Genomic DNA, 26,290 nt, shown 5'->3' on the forward strand with positions numbered 1-26,290 from the left:
TTGTTTTTAGTGTTTTAGTAGGCCTTAGCCATTAAGAAATTTATTGAGCATTTCGGTAACCAGTATTAATTCCATTGGGCATTCAGCATCGGTGGACGGTGTGAGATCAGAGAGGATTCAGTTGCCTCAAAACCAAATGTAAGTATTTGTATGTATCTATTAAACTATCCTTATATTTTAGTTTATAGATTACCCTTGCTATTGCTTACTGAAAAAAAAAGCTATTGAAATTCAATATATAGGTAGCCCACTTTTTTTTTATTGATATGGAATTAAAATAAAAAGGGGTTGCGATAGTAACCTTTCTTATATCATTAGAAACATATGCACAAATTTTCATAACGATTCGACGTTTCTAAACAGAATTATCAATCACAGGAACGAATAGACGAACGGACAGATAGACACAGGCAGCAGGCAGCAAAACAAAATTAGAAGCGACCTCGAGAATAGTTCTGTTAATGAACAGCAAAAATGTAAATTTATGGTACATGAAAAAAAAGATTTTTTAATATCTTTTGAATAATAAACGCAAAAAAAACCTTCCTTAGTATAAGTCTCGACACCATAACAAACCAAATAGCGAGAAAAGTAGAACAATATCTTAAGATGTAGTAGCCACAGCCGAAGGACGGACAGTGGGCACAATAGCGCATTTTGTGGGGACCAAACATTCTCACACCTCTCAGATCAGACCACTAATCCTGCATACCCTAAAGCCGAATCTAAAAGTATCCTTGCTTCGATCATTAATAAAGAATATACCACGAAGCAAACGGATATCACTATGGGACAAAATATTGTAAAAGGAAAATTACCAAGCATCGCTACCCTACGGTTGTTTATTCACCATATCGCTTGTATATAAACATGACATGTCTAGGTAAAAAATGTCATCAGCCATTCTAAACAAACGTAGCGATCCTCGGTAATTTTCTGTTTCTACCCCAAGATGACGTCGCACGCGTGACGTGTGCTTTTTTAATGTTTTATATTTGCTTCAGTTAATCTGCAACAAGGCGTATTTTGATTATTTCATGATCGAAGTATTCTTGAATATTTGCTAATAATTGTGATGTTACCTACGTAATTTTATTTTCCCGTCTGTAAGTGCGTACATATGTTGGCAATTTTTGGTTTCAGCTAGGAAGCTATTCTGTCAAGAATTTGACACCTGGTTTTAATGTCTTTCTCTATAAGGCCGAAGACGCGATCAGGTGGAATAAAGGAATGACCAACGATTGGGAAAATCAATTCAATTTGCTTAATATGTTTCGACGATTCTTCTAGGAGCCAGTAAGCTAACATAGCCATCATATTCGTATTTTTGTTTTGTCCACCGCAACCGTCAGCGAACAAACGTACTGTTTCAATGCTGGGGTCAAAATCAAAACTCTTCAAGGTATGATTCAAAGCTGATGCTATTGTATTAGAATCTTTTCGGGAATCAATTTCTGTCCACAAGTAAGAAAACACATTTCTTGGTGTTAGTTTATCTCTAGAAGTCATCAGACGCTAGTGGTGAAAAAAAGATTTTTTTCACTACTAGCGTCTCATGACATGATTATTAACCTTTTTTCCACTTGTAAAGTAGGTTTTCTCGGCATTTGTTCAAAGTGGTTAATAATTTTTTATTATTAACTAGTAGTCAATAATGAGAACTGTTACGCTGTCACTTTTAGAAAACACAACCCGAAATTTCGCTCAATGAACGTTTAGACAAGTTCTCTAAAACGAATAATTGCCACCATTCGCAATTTCCAGAGAAATTACATACCTACCTAAAATTATCACATTTTGAAAAAATTCGAACGAAATTACTCTTTGAAAAATCTCAATGACAAAACAAAATACGGCCTGTTTGACTTGTAGTTCCACGTACTTGATTGACATGTTAAATTAAGAAACAAACAATTCTGTCCAACCGTTAACTCTCTTATCAATATAATATGTTAATTTAGAGGATTTCAAGTGCTAGTAGTGAAAAAAATAGTATATATACCACGGTAGAGAAGTCTATTATTGCCTTCGCACCTTACACCCCTCGGCGCAAGCGCCTCGAGATGTAATCTTGGTGCTCAGGCAATAATAGTGGACTTCTCTACCTTGATATATAATGTACTATTATGTACGAGTGCTTGATAATGCGGTGATTACTGTCGCAATTAGTGGCCATAATTTGCAATATTATGGCATAGTCCATAATGATAAAGTAAAACGGCCGCCTGTCAATGTGACAGTCGTACTTAGGTGTCCATCCAAGATAAATTCAAGTATTTTAGAAATACTTGACATCTGTTGTCAATGATATATAGATTTTATCGTTTATTGAATTCCATGAAATTTCCGTTTTTAAGGGTTGTTGCAATCGTACATAAAGCTTTGTATATATCGCGTCCATAAATAGGCTTTATGGGGGCTCGCCTTGTTTATTTATGTGTCGCTCGCAAGCTCGCTCGGCTAAATAAACGGCTCGTCCATAAAGACACAGTTTATGTACTATATATATAAATAGCTATTATTAAGATAAGTTGAAGTAGGTTAACAAAATAACTATAAAAACATACAAAATATAAAACAGATATTATTCACAATACTAAATTTAGTGATTATATTGAGACAAGGCCGTATGAATTACCTTTATCCTCAATGTATGGATTTTCAGGGTTTGAGCATTCATTATAAACATAACTGGTTCAAGCATAATCGTAACCTCATGATGTAGCTGGAGAAGCTGCTACAGACAAATAAGACGAATGTGCTCCTTTTCCAAGATTTGATTTTAACCGTTGCTGTACAAGATATGATTGTATGTATGCCATTGATTCAGGGCCGTAGCCAGGGAGGGGCCAGAGCGGGCATTGCCCGCTCTGGGAAATAATCTGCCCGCCCTGATTGAATAGCAATAGAACTGTTTATTTTAATACAAGTACTGACTTGATGCAGAAATAAATCAATAAGATGTAGTCTCGGATGTAGTTCTACATTCCCTAATTTATACGCGGTCAACGTTTATACATAATTTTATTATATATAATGCATCTAGTCGATGAGTCTTCATTCCACAATTTAGTAGTCTACCTAGAGATAAGAGCGTGGAGAAAGCGCGCGCGCCACGCTGCCGCCACCGCACTGGCGGCGACATATTGCGGGTATACTTAATATTGTTCTAGTTCTGTTTGCTGCTGGTATTAGTGGAAAGTGGAGCTACCGGAGCGTCTTCCTAAATTTGTTTTATTTGTACATTGGAAGTGTTAAAATTAAGTTTTTTAGTAAAAAAGGTGTTGCGTACACTACGGAAACACGTGGACAGCTTAGTTCTTTTCATTACAACTCTGTTCTGTTCTGCCGGAGCAATGGATATTAGAAATTTCTTTAAAAAACGAGAGGACGTGTTACAGGAGTTACCCGACGAATCTCCTTCAAAAACTACTGTCGAAACAGTAACTCCTACGACCGCAAATACTGCACAAAACACAACAAACATAGAAGTTCCTCAAGATTTGCCTAAACGTGGGGAACCTATAAAACAAACAAAACTTGTGAATTACCCCAAGACAAATTTTCGTTGTTTTCGATCTGAATGGTATAGTCGATTTAGCTGGTTGTTATATTCAGAGGAACGCGATGCAGCGTACTGTTACGCCTGTATGCAATTTCAGCCACATGGTACTAAAGAAGTTGCATTTACAAGTAGTGGGTTTAAAAATTGGAAAAACGCTCTTGATGTTAGAGGATTTTCTCGGCATGAAAAATCTGAGACTCATATTCGCGCTATGGCACTGTGGACAGAAAGAAATCAAAGAATAAATTCCTGCACGTCAGTATCAACACTTGTCAGCTCTGGAGTTTTAGAAAAGCATCGATACTATATGAAATCAATAATAGAGGTTATACAATTCTTAGTTGTAAACGAATTGGCCTTAAGAGGAAATTACAATTTAGAGGAGCATACGGAAAGGGGTTTGTTCAATAAATTATTTGAGTATACTCTACGGAAGGATAAATTTTTGGCCGAATGCCAAATACATATTCCCCGAAACGCCATTTATACATCACCAGAAATACAAAACGAAATAATTGAAGTAATGGCAGAAATGGTTAGAAGCAATATTACAAATTCTATTAATAACGCGGATGTTAAGTGGTTTACATTACTAGAAGATGGAACCAAAGATAGGAATAATCGTGAAAATGTAGCAATTGGCATTAGGTATGTAAAAGATGGAAAGGTAAGGGAATCGCTTCTCCAAATAATCACCAAAAAAAAATTGGATGCGAACACTTTTACTGCAGAAACGTTAGAAGTCTTACAAAAAAATAATATTGATACAAAGCACTTGCTCAGTCAGTGCTATGATGGAGCCAGTGTTATGAGTGGCAGAGTAGGAGGAGTTGCGGCAAAAATTCAGAACAAACTTCAAAGAACTGTTCCGTATGTCCACTGCTTCAATCACCGACTACACTTAGTTGTAGTAAAAACAGTTTCAGAAATCACAATGCTCAACCACTTTTTTGATCAGTGCATTTTACTCCACGAATTTTTTCATCATGCAAAAGTGGCAGAAATATATGAAGGAAGAACGATCGGTCGTTTGTTAGAACAGCGCTGGTCGGGACATTTAACAGCAGCACAAGTCATTCTATCAAATTATAAAGAAATTTTGAAAACTCTGCAAGTAATTCAGAAAGGGAATTTTAATGGATTTGATGTTGCTAAAAGTACTGGCTTGCAAGTAGTTATTGAAAAAATAGAATTTCGTTTCGCATTGCTACTAGCCAACAAAATATTATCACTTCTACAGGCAGCAGATGCGGCTTTACAAACTCGAACCATTGGACTAACAGCAGCTTTATCCATTATCAAGTCCACTGTTACGGAAATACGTTTGTTAAGAACAGAGAAAAATTATTGTTCCTTATTAGCAGACGCTAAACAACTTCTGCCAGATGCGAATACAGAAAACGAAAACCCATCAATTTCGATGATTACATTGTCACAGAACAACTACCTCATTCAAGTTCAAGCACAAGCTCTGATACTAATCTTAGAAGTGGCTACTATGAAGCAATTGATATGGTATTATCAGAAATGGAAAGACGCTTTGAAGAACACGATGGACTAATTGCGGCTGTTGCGACTGTAGAGGAATTCGATTTTGAAAAGTTGCAATATTTTTCTGGACTAGGTAAAAGTATAAATTTCTTATATTACAAATGCTTACTTATAATTTGTTATTAGGAATCACCATACCCAGTAAAGAAGAATTAGCTGTAGTGCGAAGCTATGTGCAAAAGAAATCTTCGAGCAATGTGTTTGATTTAATTTATGCACATCGAGAAGCCTTTTCAGACACCTATCAACTCCTTGCCGCAGTGGCGACATTTGGATGTAGCACTGCTGCCTGTGAATCGACTTTTTCTACACTCTGGCGGCTATTAATCGTCCGCAACGCTATTCCATGAATCACCAAAGAATGGCCGATTTAGTATTCTTAGCGTTTGAGAAGCACGAAACTGAAGAACTAAATGATGAAGACGTATTGCGAAAATTTAATGCAAGGAAAAATAGAAAGTTTCAGCTATTCTGATTTTAATTTCTAATTTTTGTTGCTTTTATTTTCTTTTCTTGTTCTGGTTTTCGAAATAAAAACTGTTTTTTTGGCTTTTTATGGTTTTATTGTTTTTAAATAAACATTTTGGAGTAAGGAATGCTATTTCAAGGTGTAAGTCCATCCTCCACACCTTCGTGTGAGTGTGATACGTCGTCCCACTACCCGTACCTTCAAATTACGTACTATCACGGAGTTCCGGTCAAATTACTTGCCCTACCTGAAATTGTATTTGCCCGCTCAAGTAATTGTATCTGGCTACGGCCGTGCATTGATTGAAGAGCAACTGCCAAGCTATTGATCTTCCAAAACAATCATCATTTTCATATTCAATATATTCAATATTGGGTTTATGTGTAATGTGTAATGGTGGGTCAATTTCTTGATGCTGCTCCACAGCTTTGTCAGTACTGCTTTTTCTGACTTTTTCATAGCTCTCTTTGGCGCTGCAGTATCCGAAGTAAGCTTCCTTGGAACTGCTGCTTTTACTACAGATGAGTCACTTAGAATGGGGGGGTGCTATCTTATCAACATGTATTGATACTGTCTGTTCTATAAAATCCTCAGTTACAGATTGTTTGTTTTCTAAAAAAAAAACAACAAAATAATGAATTAAAACTTTCACTTCCATTCAGTTGAAAATTACAATGTGTATCAGTATTTCTGTACAGGTTAATTAAAGTTTATTTTTACGTAATTAAAATATCCAGTCGAGATGTAATCACGACTCCCAAGTACGAATGATGTGACTGAATGAGAATGCATTTAAAGGAAAATTGTTTATTTCAGTTTACATTAAACATAAATAATAATCGCGACGTAAATAGAATTGCGTCCACCGTATGTAAATAATGTAAATTAGGGTAAAAAACTGCATAGAAATAACGAGTATTAACGCCGTCCGAGTCATTGTCATTGTCAAGAATTAATTTAGAGCTAGTAGAACGAGTTGAATGCGTCTGTTCCCTACCGCTGCCAAAGTATCAAAAGCTTAATTCACGGACGTTCAAGCTATATATACATGGTGCGAGTTTGCGCGATAAAGCGAATTGCGGTCACATGATACAAACTACGAGAGTATAAATACGGGGATTTCAAGCGCCAAAAGGGAGTTGCTCGCCGCCTTTTTACGGAGCAACATCTATGACAGTCGCGCCCGCAAATTATAAGCGCGGAGTTTCATAATAGAGCGTTAAGGCGACATTTGTAAGAAACGCAAGCAAAAGAACCGAGTGCGGAGTGAAATCATCTCCATCGATCCAGCGTAGAAGAAGGCGAAAACGATTCTTCATGGCACACTGGAGAAAATTGCCAGAGTACCGAAGACGAGTATTCATTATCAATTAATCTATACGCGGTCCGTGTATAGTCCACCTAGAGAGTACCAAAAGAAGTCTAAGAAAAACCAGCCTGCCTGTAATTGGCCTAGCTGAAAATCGAATAGCAGCCTGCAGTGGGCGGTCCTAATTCATTCGACTTCCACATCGATCGAAGAGACCAAGTTATCCTCCAAGTCCTGGTGCACCGATAAATAAACTAAAGGTATTTATAAATGCTATACAAATAATATCGCGTTGTCTTTCGTTGTGGTTTACTCCATTGTCGTTTATTTATAGAACATTAGTCTAAAGCGGTGTCATTGTAAAGGCGATTTAATTACCTACTAGTGTTGCATTCAAATCAGTGCTTAATCAGCACTGTTTGTGTTCATTTTAACGACTCGAGCCTGGAGGCGTTACTACGCATTTACAGCAGTTTTGTTTTGATTTTCGTAGGTAATTGCACAAGTGCATCAAAATTACCGATAATTTTTTTGAAAGCATGTTGTCTAAAAACTGCATGAGTTTATTTTCATATTTTGGCGAAATATGAAAATGACCGAATGCAGTTTTTTACTGACAACATGCTTAAATAAAAAATTATCAGGTTTATTTTGATGCACGAGTGTAATTTAGGGGAATATTTCCCGAACAAGCAATACTTGTCAAACTGACCTTACCTACTTATAAATTGTCGGTGTATTGTGAAATTGTCCAAAGCAGTTGCCAGTTGCCATGGATATGGACAGTGCAATTATCGCAGGGCTCTTTCGCTTTCTACAGTGCAATTATCGCTGTAATTGAGCGATAATTGCACACCTCATATGGCATTTATGACATATGAGGGAAATATTCGATTAAATTGTATGATAATTTATGAAATACGAATTAATTTTCTTTCTTTACTCAGCGGTTTTAGAGTAAATACTTTGATTTGAATTCACGTAGTAAATACAAATTTTCCTTTCTATGCAGTGACTTTTTGTGAATGAATGAGTTAACTTTACTTTTACAGGAGTGTACCGCCCCATCCCCATTTCTCTTTATATGTGTTATTTACAGTTAAAAGGTGATTTTCTAAGAGAAAGGAACATAACAGGTTTTAATAAAGATTATTGATTTTTATTCACTTATCCTGTCCCCTTTCCGTGAGGCCAGAAGAATCATCGACTGAAGCTAGCCGGCGCCCAACAACCATTATTTTATGTCAAGAAGAACTACCCCAAAATGAAATATTTTGAGAAGAGACGGTAAGGAGAGTTGAAAAGTAACCAGCCGGTTACAAATGTGATCAATTCAGTATGTTTTCAGTTACCGAGCACTGAAGATGCAATTTCCCAAATTGTGCAGGTGCCATTGACGGAAAACATATCGTCTTGCGCACTCCTTTCCATTCCGGCTCTGAATTTTACATTATAAAGGCACCTTTAGTGTAACATTACTGGCATTAGTTAACGAACAGTACTGTTTTCAGTATATAGACGTGGGTGCTAACGGAAGAGCATCTGATGGAGGTGTATTTTCAAAATGCAGTTTGAAGTGTGCAATTGAAAATAATTCATTAAACATTCCTCAATTAAATAACGGTCAACCAACAAACGTCAAAATGTCACTAACAAACACCAACAAACGATTGCAATAAAAATATTCTGAAAATTGCAAGTGTGGGGGGCTAATTTGACACCGGTTCAATGAATAGTGCGATTTGATATGTTTTGCTTACGCATAAGGCAACGCCACCAATTAGGTACCCACGCAGGGCACGTGAGGTGAGATAATAGGGGGACTGGCTACAGCAGTGTGGGGGGGGGGGGCTCCGGCCTTCCCTAAAAAGACATAGCTACGCCACTGGAGGTAGTTACGATAAACTAAGTAAATTATATTTGTCATTCTCTCCCATTTTATTCCAGCTGACATCGAATAGCCATATCCAAAAAAAGAGACCGTTGTGAGAAATAACTGTACAACCATATGTAATCGCGGAAGTAGTTCAAACAGAAGTCAAGCAAGTAATGGAAGTGGTAAACAATAACATTTACATAGTTCCGTGACTAAAGAAAGCGATAGACGTATGTTTCCATTTCTTCATTGTTCTGTTACAGGCCGAAATGTGCTTGTAACGAAATTTAGAAGCGAAGGCTCGGTAGCTCAGGCAAGATAGGCGAGTGGGCGTAGGCCATCGCATACAAATGAGGGAAAAAGATGATATTTATAAGGGCGCCACTATATTTACGGCCACGCAATGAATCTTACCGTATCAAATATAGAAATATACCAAAGACACAGGTAAAACACTACTGATTGTTAATAATAAAATCACACATCGACCCTCAAAATAATTTTTAATACTGCACACTGGTTCTACCAGCCACAAAATTAATTCAAAACTATAGTATAGTATTATCGTATACTAATCTTCTCAAACAAATATATATTTCACAAGGAATAACCATAGCCAAAAGGCTCGCAATACTGCCCTGCTAAGCACAGAGGGGGTATCTACAACAGAGGTAAACTTGAGAAATGGAGGTCTAAAGTTGTATGTTATCCATTTTTGCTTTTGTATAGGCTTAATATATCAAATCATAGTTATTCAATTAAAAATTGTTTCGCCTATTTGAAACCAACGTTTTGTAACTATAAACCTTCATTTATAATTATAACTGCATTTACAACTGACCAAAAAATTAAACCAATGTTGGAATACTAAGATCATTTAGCGTAAGTACAAAAAACTAGAATTGCTAAGTAGTATCTGCGTACTTACGGTTGAATTGGTTTAGTAAATACACATGTAACCAAGTTTCCTGAGTATTTTATTGTCCGAAATAGAGGGAATAGTCTATAATAGACAAAGTAGGGAGCTATTTTTAAGGGAGGTCAAAATTGACTCATATATAACGATTTGTAAATGTATAAAAATAATACAAATAATTAGGAAATGAAGCAAAATGATTAAGATCGTACATCACTAAAATAAAATGAAATACCATGGTAGTACTAAAAAAAACTAATTTATTAAAACATACGAAACACACCCAAATACTAAGCTAGAGATAAGGTTACAGCATGATAGCCTAATTAAACGTGCGAGTAGAATAACAAAACTTCCCATCTGTAATCGATAGTCCTACTTAGTGCACTAACTAGTTGTCACCTGGCCTCTCTGGTAGATTTTCCCAAAACGGAAACCGGTTTTCTGGTATAATAGCTTTTTTCCCATGAACTAGTTCTTTCAAAATGGAGGTTTTTCTTTTATGTGAAATTCCTATCGGCATTTCGTGTGCTGGTGGGACCTTCAAACCTTTTTTTAAAGTTGTAGCATTAAGAAAATGAAGTTCTTTCCAATCGTCATTCTCATTAAAAGAACTTTTATAATACAGATTCATTTTACCCCTGATCGCCTTTATTTGATTCATTTCCTTTAAATAAGGCAAAGGTTCCTTTGCATCAGAACATTCAACAGATGAGTGTTTTTTCTTTGTATTAGGTGTCGTATTATTTTTCTTTTTGGTAGTTCTTTTAATGCTGCAGTCTACCCATTGAAAAAAGTCGCTTGGTTTCATCTCAGCTACTGCAACTTTTGAAGAGGCACTTTGAACACATTTTTTAAAATCCTCGAAGTCATACACTTTCTTGAATTGTTGTAATGATTTTTCTACCCTATGGTGAAACGAATCCGCCGACATAAAACTGTGTCCTGTTTCAAAGTATTTTATGTGGATTGTATCAGCAGATATTTCAGTTGAGTTGACACAAAAAACAAGATGTGTAAGAAATGCCCAGTTTTTGTTCTGCGAGGAACAATTGTCCATCCACAGAATTATGGTTTTAACATCACGTCCTTCAGTTAAAAAAAATTTGTATGCAGTGCTAATTAGCTCTTCTTTATTCCTTCCCCGAATTGCATCGTGCCATACACATGCCACCGTTGGACGTTTCGATTTGGTCCCAACAGGAACAAAACATTCATTATATACAGTTAGCCTTGTGGTAAAAATGACATTTTTGAACATGTCACATCTTGGTAGCATTATGACTTTTTGCATATCGACAGAGTAAATAATTTCATCTTCATTTGATACCTTAGCGGAGTCATTCTTGTAGTCTTGTCTTGCAGCACCAGCATTCTTAATGTGAGAATCGTAGATTTTGCAAGTTTCACAGTTCTCAATTTGTACGTTTTCTTTGTTGTGCTCATGTAGGTTAAAATGTTCACATAGTTCGCATTGTTCATGACCAAGTTTCACAAACGAGATGTTTAACTTTGATACCTCACTTCTATACAGATCATAAGAACATTTAAAATTTTGATGCTTTTTTACAAAATCTTCGTGCATTTTTGTAATGGTTAAGTCGCTTGGTAAATACCTACGGTTAGGCGCATGCTCACGCCTGTAGTGAGAAATTGAGGGTTCAAAAGATTCGATGTGTTTTACAATAACCTCATGATCAACTTTGTTTGCTGGAATGCGCCCTTTCCTTTTATCATGACTGGATGAAATGTTGGTCGTTTGCTTAGAAAGGCTCTGCAAGATTTTGTCATTATTTTTTTCATAGCCTAATGTAGCTAAGAAAAACGTCTTGCACACGCGTAGTGAGGTACCATCCGCATTTTTTAGAAAATACTCATTGGTAAAAGAACGCCTTGAGTTTGGACTGCATGTTGTTCGTCTGGTTACCGGCTTTTTGCTTACGGAACTCAGAACAAATGTTTTCTTTTCCTGTGTTGTAGGAAGACACCAATACTGTTTATTAATCTCTTTTCGTCGTTCAGGAGTTATAATTGAAGAGCATTTGACTTTGCAGGTAACTGGACATGATTGTTTTACATTGTGCCCCTCCATTGCTTTTCTTTTCTTAATTGTATTCCTTTCGGTTCGCGACAACAAATATTTCTTTCTCTTTCTTGGGTTTCCAGTCTTGGTAAGTCCACAATCAATTTCTAATTGAGCTTCCGGTATTGGATCACTAGGGGTTTCAGGAACAACCTTATTTACAGTAGGATTATCTGATGTAACTTCAGTTTCTGCTCCTAATTCAATTGGATTAACACTCGGACTAACATTAATACTGATACATACCATTGTTGAAATTTTGGTTATCCTCAGCTGAAGAAATGCAAGGTTGATTAATTGTACGTATTTCATCGAAAGGTAACTGAAGACCATCTATCTGAATACCATCAACATCTATTTCAGTCTCAATATAGTCAATAACTGGATCCAAATATCCGTTATCGTTAATTATATATATGCCATCAGGTATAACTGCTGCTGCACTGGTGGTAGGCGCAGAAACACACAAATCACTATCGCCTAATAAATGATCAGTTTCCGTATCTTTAGCTTCAGATAGATTAAAATCATTACGAGGATCGTTGGAGTTGCCTTGATGAAGGTTTGCGTTGTTGGAGGCGGTATTAGCTTTTGAAGTACTTGTCACCGTAGCCGTTTTCAACTTTTCTCGTTGATCAATACACAAACTCACTAAATGTTTACCTCGTGAAGCCATCAGTTAAACCAACAATGTAAATGTAACGAAGTGAATTTATTATTAATTATAATAATAATACTCAGAAACACAGTCACTGACGCTGCCTGATATGCACTTATTAATTTACTGCAGCTGTTTATTAAGGTTAAAAATGACGTCCACTTACTAGAGTATAATGGGGGCAAGTGATACTTTACTAAAGCAAAAAATGTAGTATGTGACGTTTGCTAAGGCAAAACGCCTTATCTGCAGTAGTTACGGCTGCAGTTGTCTAGTAATCTGTACTTACTCCCAAAGCCTTTAGTAATTCAAGCAAAAAAGGTAGTTACGGCTAACGAAATACGCATGTTTGTTAATATTCAGGCGAAGATACAACTATAATACCTTAGTATTAGGCACATTAAACCGCAAGGAGTCACTTGGCATCGATTTCTCAATTTCCCCAAAAATTGCAGTTACCCCCTTTGTGCTTAGTAGGGCAGAATAGCAAACTCAGCCTCTAATTAGATAGGCAACTCAAATCTCTTTGTCTAAAAGTTAATTTACTTCAGCGTACCTACGCGAAGTCAATTAAACACAAATAAAAATACAAGTTATGGTACCACTACCCAAAGTCTATCCAAGTAAAATCCTATACACATAAAAGTAACATAGGTTAATATAAGCTTACCAACAATACCATTCCCATCCAGCGAGCTCGGTGGACGAGGCTTCCCGTTACATCCATGTCTGAAACACAATCATTACCTGGAACTACCCTAACGAAGTGGCACAAAAGGTCAACATAAATTTTTAAGTTAAGAGAATTGAAGCAAAACTTTGAAACGGAGATTTCGAGTACAAAAAAAAAATGATTTAAATGATTTAACAGGAGCAAAAATTTACAATATTGACAAATTAAACAAGGTTTTCAAATTTCAAGGAATCTCACCAAATAGGAGTTACATTAATGACTATCACATTACAGTTAATCAATTCAAAGTTACGTAGATTTGTAAATAGATAATAAATCGTATTGCAGCGAAATTGTTGGCATACGGCAAACTCGTACTAGATGGCGTCTGGCGACAGTTTATTTGACAGCGACGAATTTCTTCAACACGCCAAAATTACAGCAAATAACAGAAGTCGAATGTTATCCCACGTAGAAGTAACACGATACCACGAAGATGTAACCAAATCCAATCAGCAAGTAACCCCAATACGCCAAACGATACACCACCGGCACCAGCCAAACAGCTGCATAAAATTAGTTATTTTAGAAATCACGAATCCCTTCGAAGTAATCCACAAAGATTATTTTAAAATAGAACTTACCCCTTAACAACGAAGGGCAAAGTCACAAACTACTGGCCAAACTAATCCTCTTTAAATCCCGAAACGGTATACGTTCTTCAAAAATATACGTCGGTAGAAACTTCTCCTAACGATATTTCACGTATAAATCCCTCCAATCAATGTACAACTGGTAGATGACCACTGAATAATTCAGAACAATTGATTTTACACGAGGTCGAGGACAGTAAACACCAACAACAGTTGTTACTTCTACGGCTTACATCGAAGTGAACGAATTTCCGGTCTACCATGCATACCACCAATGAGATTACAGTAAACCAACCCAGTAAAATAAAATTCCCCAAAAATGACATCTTACACAAATTTAAATGTTACAGTTCTTAACCTAAAATATCCAGTTGAGGCAGAGCATTTATGGTATTTCTTACACTTAGCTGTGTATAAACATAACCTAAATGTTAATGTTCGCGTATACATCGTGTGCACATGACGTCACGAATCAACAGCTGATCGCTCGTAGGACAAACACCTTACTTTTAGCTATACGTTTTGAGCAGTTTTATGCGATTATGCCAAAAAGAATTAAGGTGTAAATGTAATATAGAATAGAATATCTGTATAACTGCGGCTAAAGCAAAAGGCTCGTGTAAGGTCACCCATTTATTATCTTCACAATACATTCATAAAAATATAGTTGCTACATAAACAATGTTGTAAATGACTCAACAATAGTACCCACCTACCTACAACTACAAAAATACAAGCATGCCGTTTTTCCCTGAAAACAATCTCGTTTCGTTTTATTAGTAGCCGTAAGCTTTGTGGGATAATCAAAAATGTTTAGTTTGTCTCAGTTGCACTTTGTGTATTGTAGTTTTCAGTTCTCGTGTATTTCATTTGAAAGATTTTTATTGTTTATGTGCAGACGTTATTTAAAAATAAAGTTAAGTGTGCGACATTGCGACGAAATTTTGATTTTTGTAAACTACGTGCGAAGCGAATTGTATTTACAATGAGTTATAAACATCAGTCGGGAACCACCAAAAGAAAAAAGAGAGAGGAATTAGCACAAAAAATACAAAAGCTTCCCAAAATAACACATTTTCTTCCATTAAGTGCGGCTCCTAGTACTAGTACCAGTGCAAGTAACAATGGTAAAGAAACATTATTTCTATAAATCTAACTGAAAGTTCCAAACAGCAACATGAAATGAGTAGTAAGAGCTTGTATTATTAATACATATCTTTACAGTTAATGTTATTTCATTATAGGGACTGAATTTTCAATACAAGGCCAAGATGATCATATCCCTGAAATTACTGACATGCCAGCTACTTGCTTCCCGAAAACGAATTTGCAAAGAATAAACTATTTAAATAGGTAGTTTTATAATTTGTTTTTCTTAAATTTTGTTAGAATCTTCTTCTGTTGCGGTCGTAAAAAAGTTAGCCAACTATAGTACTGACAAGGGAAATTTTTACTCCATCATCTTAACTTCACAGCTAAAGCGTTACATTATTGAAAATGGTCCTTGCCATTCACGCGGACCTTTTTCCAAGGACATAAGCAACCGAGGAAGTCATATAGAGCCGGTTCTGGACCAGTTGAAGGTAATTCGCCACCTGACCTTGGAAAGTAGATCAAGGTGATTTTCAAAGGTCAAGGTGACCTTTGAAAGTAGGTCAAGTTAAATTTCAAAGGTCAAATGAAGGTGACCTTGGGAAGTAGGTCAAGGTGAATTCCAAAGGTCAAATGAAGGTGACCTTGGGAAGTTGGTCAAGGTTAATTTCAAAGGTCACATTAAGGTGACCTTTGGGCCTCCAACATCGCCACATCAAATTTTAAGTAGTAGGTAGTTAATAATAAGTAGTAGGGGAAAATAGTGCTAGCATGTAAGATTAGAATGTAGGCAGTATTCAATATAGGTAGTATTGTAGAAGTAGCCAATAAATATCGACTGGTCGCAGAAAGTGTGATTCCTTCGGACTCCAAGCGAGTCCGAGCAGGGAGGATAAATCTCATAATATTACATGGCGACCGTGACAGTGTTTTTGTAAGGAATGCAGACACCGTAAAAATGTGCGGCTCAAAATACTCCAAAAATCGCGAGGATGTCGTTATCTAGACGGCCGGTGTAGGGACTAACACCGCGATTAAAGAAACGGAAAAAGAATTGGCGACGACCGAATGGCTGTTGATTACAATGCTGGTGTTACTAGCTGTCGGTATCATATATTTCTTGAAAACATTACAAAAGAGTATATTACGAACGGTTCGTAATGAAATACAAATGCACGAACTAAATGTATCAAGAAATAATATCGACGGTAACTAGCGTGCAGACCCCAAAAATTTTTTCATCTGGACCCAGAACAGGATTTCAGCAAGAAGCAGCACCGCCCCGGTATAGCAACTCAGGTGAAGTGTCGTGATCAAGGGGATAATAATAAATTTAGTGATGTGTTGAGTGAATATTAGGGAGTTTGATGGAAATTACACTTAAGTAACTTAAACGACAATATCAGAACGTTTAGGGACAATTTAAAAAAGGACAATGCAGCACGACGCCAAGATGCGGCGCTGACGGAACGTAAGTTGAAAGAATTGCATAAATTTCGCCGCAATATTTAGCTGTAGACAATTTAACTGATCAGGACATATTTGAAATGGGTGAAAAATTACGTCAAGTGTATGATGACGATATCTCGAATTTATTTTCACATCAATTACTGTCTTTACGTCAATGTTTTCTAAAGGAATTGAAAACCATACAATCCATTAGAGTTATTCAAATTTATTCTTGTTACTAACTTTAAGTCCAGTAGCAGTTTTAGTGAAATAATAACTGCTTGCTTTCTATATTTAAGTATTCCTGTGACTGTGGCGTCCGCAGAACGTTCATTTTCCAAATTAAAATTAATTAAAACATATTTTAGAAATGCAATGTGGAAACAGAATCAAATAGCCCGTTCCTTAGATACATCTGCGCTTATCGATACATTTGCAAGCGCCAAGGTTAGGAAAAAAGCGTTTCAGATTTAAGTTAGATTATAATTGAAATGTCATTAGATTAGATTAGGTTAGGTAAGCAACAACATTTTGTTCCCTTATAAAATTTTTGTTCATCTGGTTCCCAGTTTCCGTCGTTTTGTTATATGTATTATTAATAAACGGTTATTTTGATTGACAATAATTATTATGACATGTACCTATAACTATTTGATATGCATATAAAACCCTGTTAGTGATACCCTTGCAAGTAGGGCCCGGTAGTACTTTGGCGAACACAGGCCCGTAATGACGTTGCTACGGCACTGGTTAGATTTGATTGTATTCCAAGTGCCTATGTATTAAATTTCATTTAAATGCTTTAGTAAATAAGGAAGTTGCCATTAGCCCAGTCAGAATAGGAAAAATAGAGGAACTAAATCATGTAATACTAATTCCTTCGGAAATGTGTAGAAGAAGGTTCCCTGATCAACATATAATAAAGTCCCCCCGACTACCGGCTGTGCTAAAGAGGGGGAGGGTAGTGAGAGCGGCTTTGAAGGTCCCATTAGTTTTTTACTTCAATCCTCTCCTCTCACCCAACCCCATCGCCGTTGAGGGTAAATCCCGCTATGCGGATCGAGTTGGGTAGTACGGTCATGTGTATAATCCACATATTCAATCTTGGTGGGTCAAAAACTTAAAACCGGTGGGTTTTTTTAAGAAAGTGTATAGAATCAAAGTTGTAGCAAATTTAATGAGCTTGTATTTATATGAAAAGAATGTATTTGTAGGACGCACCGTTTTCGAATTGTAAGTAAAAAACTTTAAAATGTGACCATCAAAATCACGGCCTCCCCTCTAGCACACCCGGTAGTCGGGGGGACTTTATTATATGTTAATCAGGGAACCTTCTTCCACACATTTCCGAAGGAATTAGTAATACATGATTTAGTTCCCCTATTTGCCATTTTTTGATCTATTCCTACTGGACTACATTGCGCATGCGCAAAACTAAATAGTGCAACTGGTGTTATGTTTGTCTTTATTCCTGTTAGATATAGTTGGCACATAGAATGTCAAGAAGCACACATGCATGTTAATCCAAGTTAATCGAAAAGACAACGCTTAAACATATTGTGGACGAGTGTACAAGTCGTGAAATAACCAAGCAGCAGGTGCAAGTAATGACTTAGTGCGCTAGTTAGACTACACGGGAACATTGCGGTAGGGGTTGTGTCGGACATAGTGTACGTGACAAGAGTAGGGCAAGGACAGGGTTTTGTCTGGGTTACGGTGGACGAAGTGAACATTTATAGTGTATATCTCCCTCCAAATGACCCGATAGGAGAGTTAGAAAACAGACTCGACGATATGAGGAGCGCCGTCAGAGCAAACGGGGTGGGCCGCGCAATAGTTGCTGGCGATTTTAACGCGGCTTCTGTTACATGGGGAGCGGGTACCACTAATAGAAGAGGGGCTGTAGTTGAAGAATGGGCCGAGGCACTGGGGCTGGTGTGCGCAAATGTAGGAACCACGCCAACCTTTCATGGTAGAGGTAGCGACACCATAATTGATATAACTATGGTCTCCGAAAGGCTGAGAGACACAGTTGTGAGATGGGAGGTTTTAGAAGATGAAACCTTTGAGTGACCATAAAGACGTTCTATGGGAGCTAGAGGGGACCCGTGGCGAAAGGAGTACCCCGGGGAAAACCCGTCGGCTGGAACAGTCGCAGGTTGGATCGTACGACACTGGAAGCCATGCTGAAGGAGGAGACGACGCACACGAACTGGCAAGTACCACAGCTTGTAACTTATCTTCGGAAAGTCTGCGACTATGCCGAGGAGGGGTCGGAGGTCTAACAAATCGGTATATTGGTGGACTGATGAGATTTGCAGACAGCGGCAGGCCTGTGTGACTCTTAGGAGGAAGCTCCAACATCGGCGCAGGGCTGGGCATGATACCTCCGAGGAAGCGGGGAGACTTAGGGAAGAGAGAAAAAAGGCCTTAAAACGGTTGATCTATCAGAGCAAGGATCGGGCATGGAAAGAGGTATGCGACGACCTGGATCGCGACATATGGGGGAAGGGCTACCAGATTGTGGCAAAGAAAATTGGCAGGAGAATAACGATTGCGATGACGGACGAGGAATATGTGAAAGCAGTCAGAGAGCTTTTCCCCGAACACCCGGCTCTAAGGACGGGACGAGTGGGCACGAACCGGGAGCAACACTTCCTACGAAGAAGGCTCCTGGCCCGGATTTTATACTCGCAGAAGTGATCAAGGCGGTGGCGATCGCCAAACCCGAAATATGGACGAAGATTGCAAACACAGCAATGGAGACGGGACTGTATCCAGAGGAATGGAAGAAAAGCATCCTCGTTACGATCCCCAAAGCAAATGGTGCCCTACGGCCCATTTGCCTCATTGACTTTGCCGGGAAAGTCCTGGAGAAGATCATCAAGGAGAGGATATTACGAGCAGGTGGGCGCCCGGCTATCACCGGAACAATATGGGTTCAGGAAGGGTCGGTCTACGATAGACGCTCTAAATCGTATAGTGGAGGAGGTGCGGGCGGCTAATAGTGGGACGTGGCGGACGAGGGAAGTGTGTTTGGTGACTTCTCTGGACGTGAAAAACGCATTTAACACGGCCTCCAGGGAAGCAATAGTGAGGGCGTTGAGGGATCTTGATGCGGAGGACTACATGGTTGAGCTTGTGCGTGGATATCTGACCAATCGTGTAGTGCGGGCCAGAAAACCTTCCGGGGAGAAATACGATTTCAACTCTAGTGCGGGAGTGCCGCAAGGGTCCGTCCTAGGGCCCTTGCTGTGGATAATAATGTACGATGGCGTGTTAAGGATTACCTACGAAGAAGGAGTAAAAGTGTACGGCTTTGCAGACGATTTGACTATTGTGGTGCGTGACAGGAGTTTGGGCGTAGCCCGGGAAAAGTTATCGAGTGCGGTGAGTGGAATTAGCAGATGGATGGAGACACGGGGGCTCACACTTGTACCTGAAAAGACTGTGGCACTTATGACGGGACGAAGAAGATTCACGGAGAAGGTAGTGGAGCTGCTGGGACAGCGTTTGATGGCTGAACCCATGGAGAAGTGGGACCAGAAACGCGTAATGGCAGAGTGGCAGTCGAGGTGGGAGAGCAGAAACTCCTGGACCCGGCAATTAATAAAGAGAGTCGATATATGGACTGGAAGGAAACACGGCGAGGTAGACTACCATCTTACCCAATTCCTTACCGGGCATGGTGAAAACGGAATCTATCTACACAGATTCAAGAAAAGGGGAAGCGATAGCTGTGTGGATTGTGGCGACATGGATAGCGCCGGACACGCCACAATGGAGTGCCCGCGATGGGCAAGAGAGAGACACGAGCTGGAGACAGTGCTTGGAAACCGGGTTACCGTAGATACCATCATAGAAGAGATGTTACAGACAGTAGAGAAGTGGCAGAAAGTGAAGTTCTTCATTAAGAAAGTTGTGTCCACGAGAGAGAAAGAGGGTCGTGAGAAGGAGAGGCACGCATGAGTGCGGACGACGACTAGCTAAACAAGGCGAGCAAGGATGAATAGACAGGATAGCGGAAACATCTAGGCGCAGGTTAACCGCGCCGGCCCAACATGGCCGAGAAGAATACGGTAAGGTGATGCCCGGCCTTGTTTACACCTGGCAGAGGAAAGGGTTTTAGTGGGTAAACCTCGAAAGGGAGTCCCACACACCCCCCGCTAAGACCGCAAGCGGGGGTAGTCCATAAAGGATTTCCTGAACCTCTATAAAAAAAAAAGTGCAAGTAATGCAAGAGGAGAAGGAAGTGAATTCATTAAAACGTACTGGCAAACTTAATACAAATACTGATAATAATTGGAGATGTCGGAATACGGAAGGAAATCAACCACAAGTAACAAGTAATAACCTGAGCAAGGAAAGCCGACATAAAGGAAGCACAGAGGGAAGTTATCTGTGTAAGAAATGCAACACTGTTTTAAAGCCTGAACTTGACAGTTTAACAAAATAACCACCAAAGTTAATATGGATCACCGATCAAATCTTGTCCACTCCTACATTAAAGCAAAATTTGAAGATGAAACGTACAGCCTTGAACATCTGGTTTAACAGCACCTGTCTTAAAGAAAATCTCATCCCCAATTACATCAAATTCTCAACCAACAACAAGTCTACTCGTGCAGCCCACGCAGTTTCGAAAGCAAAAGAATCTGGCTCAAAGAAGAGATCCAACACTGGTACCAAGTTAGAAACGAACTAAACCATTTCATATACGATTTGATGTGGTTGATGTAGTTTTTCGGTTAGTTATTCCTTCAGGGTTTCTTGACCTTTCACTTGCTCGGTCCTCTTCCCCCGTTTGGGCCTTTTACTTGTTCGATGTCGTACCGATTGTGGGTCGACCTCTCATTTTGTTGCTGTGTTCTTCGGTCGGTTGTTCCCTTCAGGACTCCCGATCTTTAAATCTTGCTTCAATTCTTCGTCCCCATCAGGGTCGATTAATTTTTAACTTGTATTATTAATATTTATAACATTTTGTAAGTTTTATCACTCTTGTGAGACAAATTTGTAATCGTACAACATTTTACGCCTGATGATGGCTTGTTAGCCGAAACATGTCGCATTACAATTAAAGATTATTCCAAGTGTATGGGGAAGGTTTTGTGTTCACTTCCTAATAATTATTTTACATATAAAGTTTCATTTAAATATATTCAATTCTTCATAAAGAAAAAAGTTAGCATTGCACATGCGTTAAAACAAATTTTTGACAGTGCGCATTCGCAAAACCAAAAAATATGGGTATGCACGGAATCCTTGGATCAAGCGCTTTCAAATGAGTCCTATATCGCCAAAATCGCTCAGTGGTTTAGAAGGAGTATATGAGACGGACGGACGGACGTCGAAGTGCAGCCAATAGCGATTTTTCACTTGGAGGAAAATACGCTAAAAAGGAGTGAGCTGTTAGATAACGTTGCGGTATATCGATCAAAGCTTTATGCGGGTTTCGATTTTACCTCTAAGAGAAAAGTAAAGAACTAAGTGGGTAAGACAAATGGTATTAGGTGGTGATATTCTAACGCATTCTTTATGGCCGTTTGCACGTCAAATTTAAGCTATCCAGATTAGGGTAACAGAACAAAATCCACGCAATTTGCGCAGCGCTTAATTATGACTGAAAAGAATGAATGAAATGAAACAATTGATTTTTCAGTCCCACTTACTTCTTTGGATTTACCATTAAATTTTAGTCTAAAATACTAAGCTTGCCTCGGTTCCCGAATTTTATTAAGTCTCTTCACGATAAGAGGATATAGTTAAAAGAGTAAACATTCTTCTAAACTAAATTCATTTCTATACGTGCCCCAGTAGATGTCCTTAAGACTTTAATATTGGAGATTAAAGGATTGACCTCACGTTCGCTATATGGTATAAATTGGTATTCCAGATGGAAACTGTTATAAACTTTTCGATTATTCTCTACGTACGCCGAGTATATACGTATTACGATCACAAATATCCGCGTTTCTAACTATTTTAACTTAGACACGCGGATATCAGACATAACTAATTTGATTTACAATGCTGGCAGTTTTGATGAAGTAAATAAATGACATCTGGCACTGCAAGTCAATTATTGTTACAACAATGGAAAGGAAATTATAATACAATTTACATAATCATTTTAATACTTCTCTACAACTCAAATTGTTATTCGGTATATTTTCGATAAAATCAGTCCTTGGTGATCTTATATTTGAAATGAGCTAGCTACATGTAGATTGATGATGCTGAATATTTCCATTACAGTCATGGTCACAGAGATTCTATCTTCTACAAAATAGTATAAAATAAATATTTTTAAAATACCTCTGCTCAATTTAGTTTTTGGTGTGAGTAAAGTAGGTAAGAATACGTTACGTTGTATTTTTCTTAATTACGAGTATATTCATGTTACACGACACGAGGCACCTAAAAGAAAACTCCACAAACGTGCCACATGATAAAATGCACCATTGACACGAATGTAAGAGCTTGTGTGTGGGTAATTTTCACAGCTTTCTAGGTACTTACCTTATCTACTGAAGTGCCGTCATTTTTAATAGTTATTTATGTAACGAATGCATATTCAAGATTTTGTCTACTTTTATAAATTGCCACTCTTTTCCTGTGTAGGGGATGATTGCACCTTATTGTGTTAACTCATCACTTTTGAGTGCCAACGTAGTACTTCATTAAACACTTTTACATAAATATTTATATACATATATATATATATATATATATATATATATATTTTTTAGAAGAAAAAATTTATAAAGTTTTGAAATTTTGGTTATGAAATCTCAGTAGGAACCTAAATACAGATCCGAAGAATTCCCACGTCTCCGGTGGGAGCTTCATCCCCTTTTGTCCAAAAAACCACCCCCAATCGTGACCTCGCGGTCTTTTTCGGGGATTTGCTCGTAAACCACAGCTTCTACGATAAAATATTGAAAGGACTTCTTATATTCTCCATTAAATTATCTATAAAAATGTACTCTACCGTTTTTTGCGTATCTCTCACCCAACGCTCGTAAATGACCTTAGAAAATAGGCATAATTTTCAGCGCGAAGAGAAAAATGAGCCAAGCGCAGTTTTTTCGTCGATTTTCTCTAAAACTATTAGTCTGAGCAAAAAAATGTAAAGAATCGAGATTAAAGAGCAGTTTTTTCTCTACAAAGTGCATATACACTAATATATTTGTGAACAAGTGTTAGTGTTCATATGAATACTTTCTTATATTTGTGAATTTGTACTTTGAGTCCGTTTCCACACCACCTTTGAGGTAGAGCTCTCGGCGCGATTCTTTTTACTTGGTTTCCTCTATAGGCCTATTCCACTGATAAAATAACGGGTGTCCCAAAATGAACGCAAGATTTGAATTTGCCGCCATTTGTGCGGTGAAGTGTTGGCAACCCTGAAAAAAAAGCAATTTGACAGCTAACAGTATAGGGTTATTAAAAATGGAGCGTTACACGATAGAACAACGTGTCTTCATTATTAAAGAATATTTAAAAAATAGTGAAAGCTTGGCGGCTGCAGTTCGAAAATTTCATACAAAATATGGTCGGAATAGTGTTCACATTCGAACGGCTTGTTTTTGGACGACCAGTGTGTTTGGCGTCTCCAACGGATCCAGTCTCCATGAATTTTTCAATTAATCTCTTCACAGTTGACGAAGTTAAAACACTATTCCGACCATATTTTGTATGAAATTTTCTAACTGCAGCCGCCAAGCTTTCACTATTTTTGAAATATTCTTTAATAATGAAGACACGTTGTTCTATCGTGTAACGCTCCATTTTTAATAACCCTATACTGTTAGCTGTCAAATTGCTTTTTTTTCAGGGTTGCCAACACTTCACCGCACAAATGGCGGCAAATTCAAATCTTGCGTTAATTTTGGGACACCCGTTATATCTTTTCATCAATTTTCCTCTGCAAAGTCGACGTCCTCGATCGAATTGAAACAACTTTGCCCATGACAACTAGAGCACATTGTGGAACAGCGCAAACAAACTTTGACACAGCTACATCGCTTTCCACACCCCTTTTTACAGCCGCAGGATATAAGCTGAAGAATTGAAGTTGGAGCTGGCGCTTCAGTCATAACCACTGGCATTACAATGTTTTTACTTTTTCTCCAGCCCCATTCAGTTGCAGTTAAAGTTTTTCTCTTCGCGCTGAGAGCTATGCTTATTTTCCAAGGTCATTTACGAGCGTTGGGTGGGAGATACGCAAAAAACAGTAAGATACATATTTATAGAGAATTCCATGGAGAATATAAAAAGTCCTACAACATTATTTCGTAGAAGTCGCGGTTCACGAGCAAAACGCCGAAATAGACCGCGAGGTCACGATTGGGGGTGGTTTTTTGGGCAAAAGGGGATGAAGCTCCCACCGGAGAGGTGGGAACTCCTCGGATATGTATTTGGGTCCCTACTAGGAGTTCATAACCAAAATTTCAAAACTTTATAATTTTTTTCTTCTATTCCTTGTTTTTCGAACTAACTTGCTTACACTATTAGGTGTAAAGGTATTGTAGTAGTACAGCTTCACATTGTGTAAAAATTTAACTTACTTTAATTGGTAGCTTGCAATCGTTTAGATTGGAGTATTCTAAAATGGTTTTGTAGGAGTTATGGCCAAACAACTTCCTTGCGTATTTGCAACATGCATCATACTGTTCTTTTTGGGAGTGGCAGCAGAAGTAAGTAAAAATTCTAATTTAATCTCAAAATCAGGACTGCAAACGAGTGCACTAACATTTTTCACTGTTAAATGTTCACTATAACTAATGCTTTGTATTGGAATATTTTACAGGATGAACCAGCAATAAAAGTAACCATACAAAAAATAGAAATTATTAGTGTCAATAAGGAATATGTACAAGAGGAACATGTAGCATTATTTCAATATAATGCTACCCATCAAGCAATTAATGCCTCGGGAAGATTGATGAAGGATCTTGGAATGCAGCTAGATGTAAACATAAAAAAAAATAATGTAAAATAATAATTTTGTCACGACGTAGGATAATGCCGATATATACACCATTGAAGATGGTGCCCCTCATCTGTTGACATCCGCGAAAGATATTCATATATGCGATATACTTAGCGGAGATTATCCAGAGTTGGAGCAGTTGTTTAAGTTTGGAAATTTTACTAAATGTCCAATGAAAGCTGTAAGTATATTCAAATATGAGCTAGAAAAAAAGCGATTATGAAACAAGTTGTAAATCAGCATATGCATGATGAAAGCACATTTTTGGTAATGCAGATCAGTATTTCATTAGCAAAGTTTAAAATTATCGATCTCACGAGTAATCTAACTCAAAATAGACTTAGAACCTGCACATCTACACTACATCAGAAAGCTTTTAGTGAAAATTTGAAGTCTAACTATTGTAATTGCTGATATCTCAGTCGCACAGCCAGCCAGCCATAACGAATATAATAGCGTATTGCTAAAAATTGTAAGAACTCGTAACGCATGAGCAACAAAATTTGAATTCGGGGAAGGTCGTGCAAATTTTAGGTCACGTCTAATATTAATTAGGTTGACAGCTCGCGTTCAAAGGTGACATTAAAAATAAACCACAATTACACATGACCGATATGTGTATCTCCCTCTTTCAGGGGCAACACGAGTCACTTTTTTGTTGATCATACCTTATAAAGGCCGCACAAAATGTCTTTAGTTTAGAACCTGGTTAGCACATGAATGCCTATTTCACATCACATTCTCGCATTTTACTTTTTTGAATTCGACATAATATCGCACTATAAATTTTAGGGATTCTATGCAGGGGTAAATGCTATAGTGGATACCAGCTCCGTTCCTGCTAGTGTACCCAGAGGCGAATTTATAATAGATGTTAAAACCTCCAATGGTCCAACTGAAATTCTGCATACCAAAACGTTTCTTAAAATTGAAGATGTTCCAGTAAAGAAAGCTAAGTAAATAATAGTGGTGACAATGTATTCGATTGGTAATGGGTGATA

General features: G+C 37.9%; 3 protein-coding genes and 1 long non-coding RNA gene across 7 annotated transcripts; 2 read left to right on the top strand and 2 right to left on the bottom strand.

Moving 5' to 3' along the window:
- LOC116160114 lies at positions 1-26,290 on the top strand. 4 transcript variants are annotated; one of them, XM_031473256.1, is made up of 5 exons: positions 1-138; positions 24,920-24,993; positions 25,107-25,268; positions 25,318-25,470; positions 26,082-26,290. In XM_031473256.1, exons 2-5 carry the CDS (start codon positions 24,925-24,927, stop codon positions 26,247-26,249), a joined length of 552 nt encoding a protein of 183 aa, XP_031329116.1. In that variant the 5' UTR covers positions 1-138; positions 24,920-24,924; the 3' UTR covers positions 26,250-26,290. The 4 variants fall into 4 exon arrangements, with proteins under 4 accessions (XP_031329116.1, XP_031329113.1, XP_031329115.1 ...); XM_031473253.1 differs by lacking the exon at positions 1-138 and adding an exon at positions 22,354-22,457 and having other exon boundaries at positions 24,877-24,993; XM_031473255.1 differs by lacking the exon at positions 1-138 and adding an exon at positions 22,577-22,645.
- On the top strand, positions 3,357-5,126 carry LOC116160320 (zinc finger protein 862-like). The gene has a single exon (XM_031473509.1). The coding sequence runs from the start codon at positions 3,357-3,359 to the stop codon at positions 5,124-5,126; it is 1,770 nt and encodes a 589-aa protein (XP_031329369.1).
- Positions 9,685-12,876, bottom strand: LOC116160113. The gene is made up of 2 exons (XM_031473252.1): positions 12,016-12,876; positions 9,685-11,966 (listed from the first exon to the last, which is right to left on the bottom strand). The coding sequence occupies exons 1-2, from the start codon at positions 12,443-12,445 to the stop codon at positions 10,078-10,080; spliced, it is 2,319 nt and encodes a 772-aa protein (XP_031329112.1). The 5' UTR covers positions 12,446-12,876; the 3' UTR covers positions 9,685-10,077.
- Positions 13,031-14,181, bottom strand: LOC116160115. Its single transcript, XR_004143140.1, has 3 exons — positions 13,745-14,181; positions 13,466-13,666; positions 13,031-13,156 (listed from the first exon to the last, which is right to left on the bottom strand). It is a non-coding gene; the product is annotated as an uncharacterized LOC116160115 (long non-coding RNA).

Source organism: Photinus pyralis, unplaced genomic scaffold (genome assembly GCF_008802855.1).
Source record: "Photinus pyralis isolate 1611_PpyrPB1 unplaced genomic scaffold, Ppyr1.3 Ppyr1.4_LG1, whole genome shotgun sequence".
NCBI lineage: Eukaryota > Metazoa > Arthropoda > Insecta > Coleoptera > Lampyridae > Photinus > Photinus pyralis.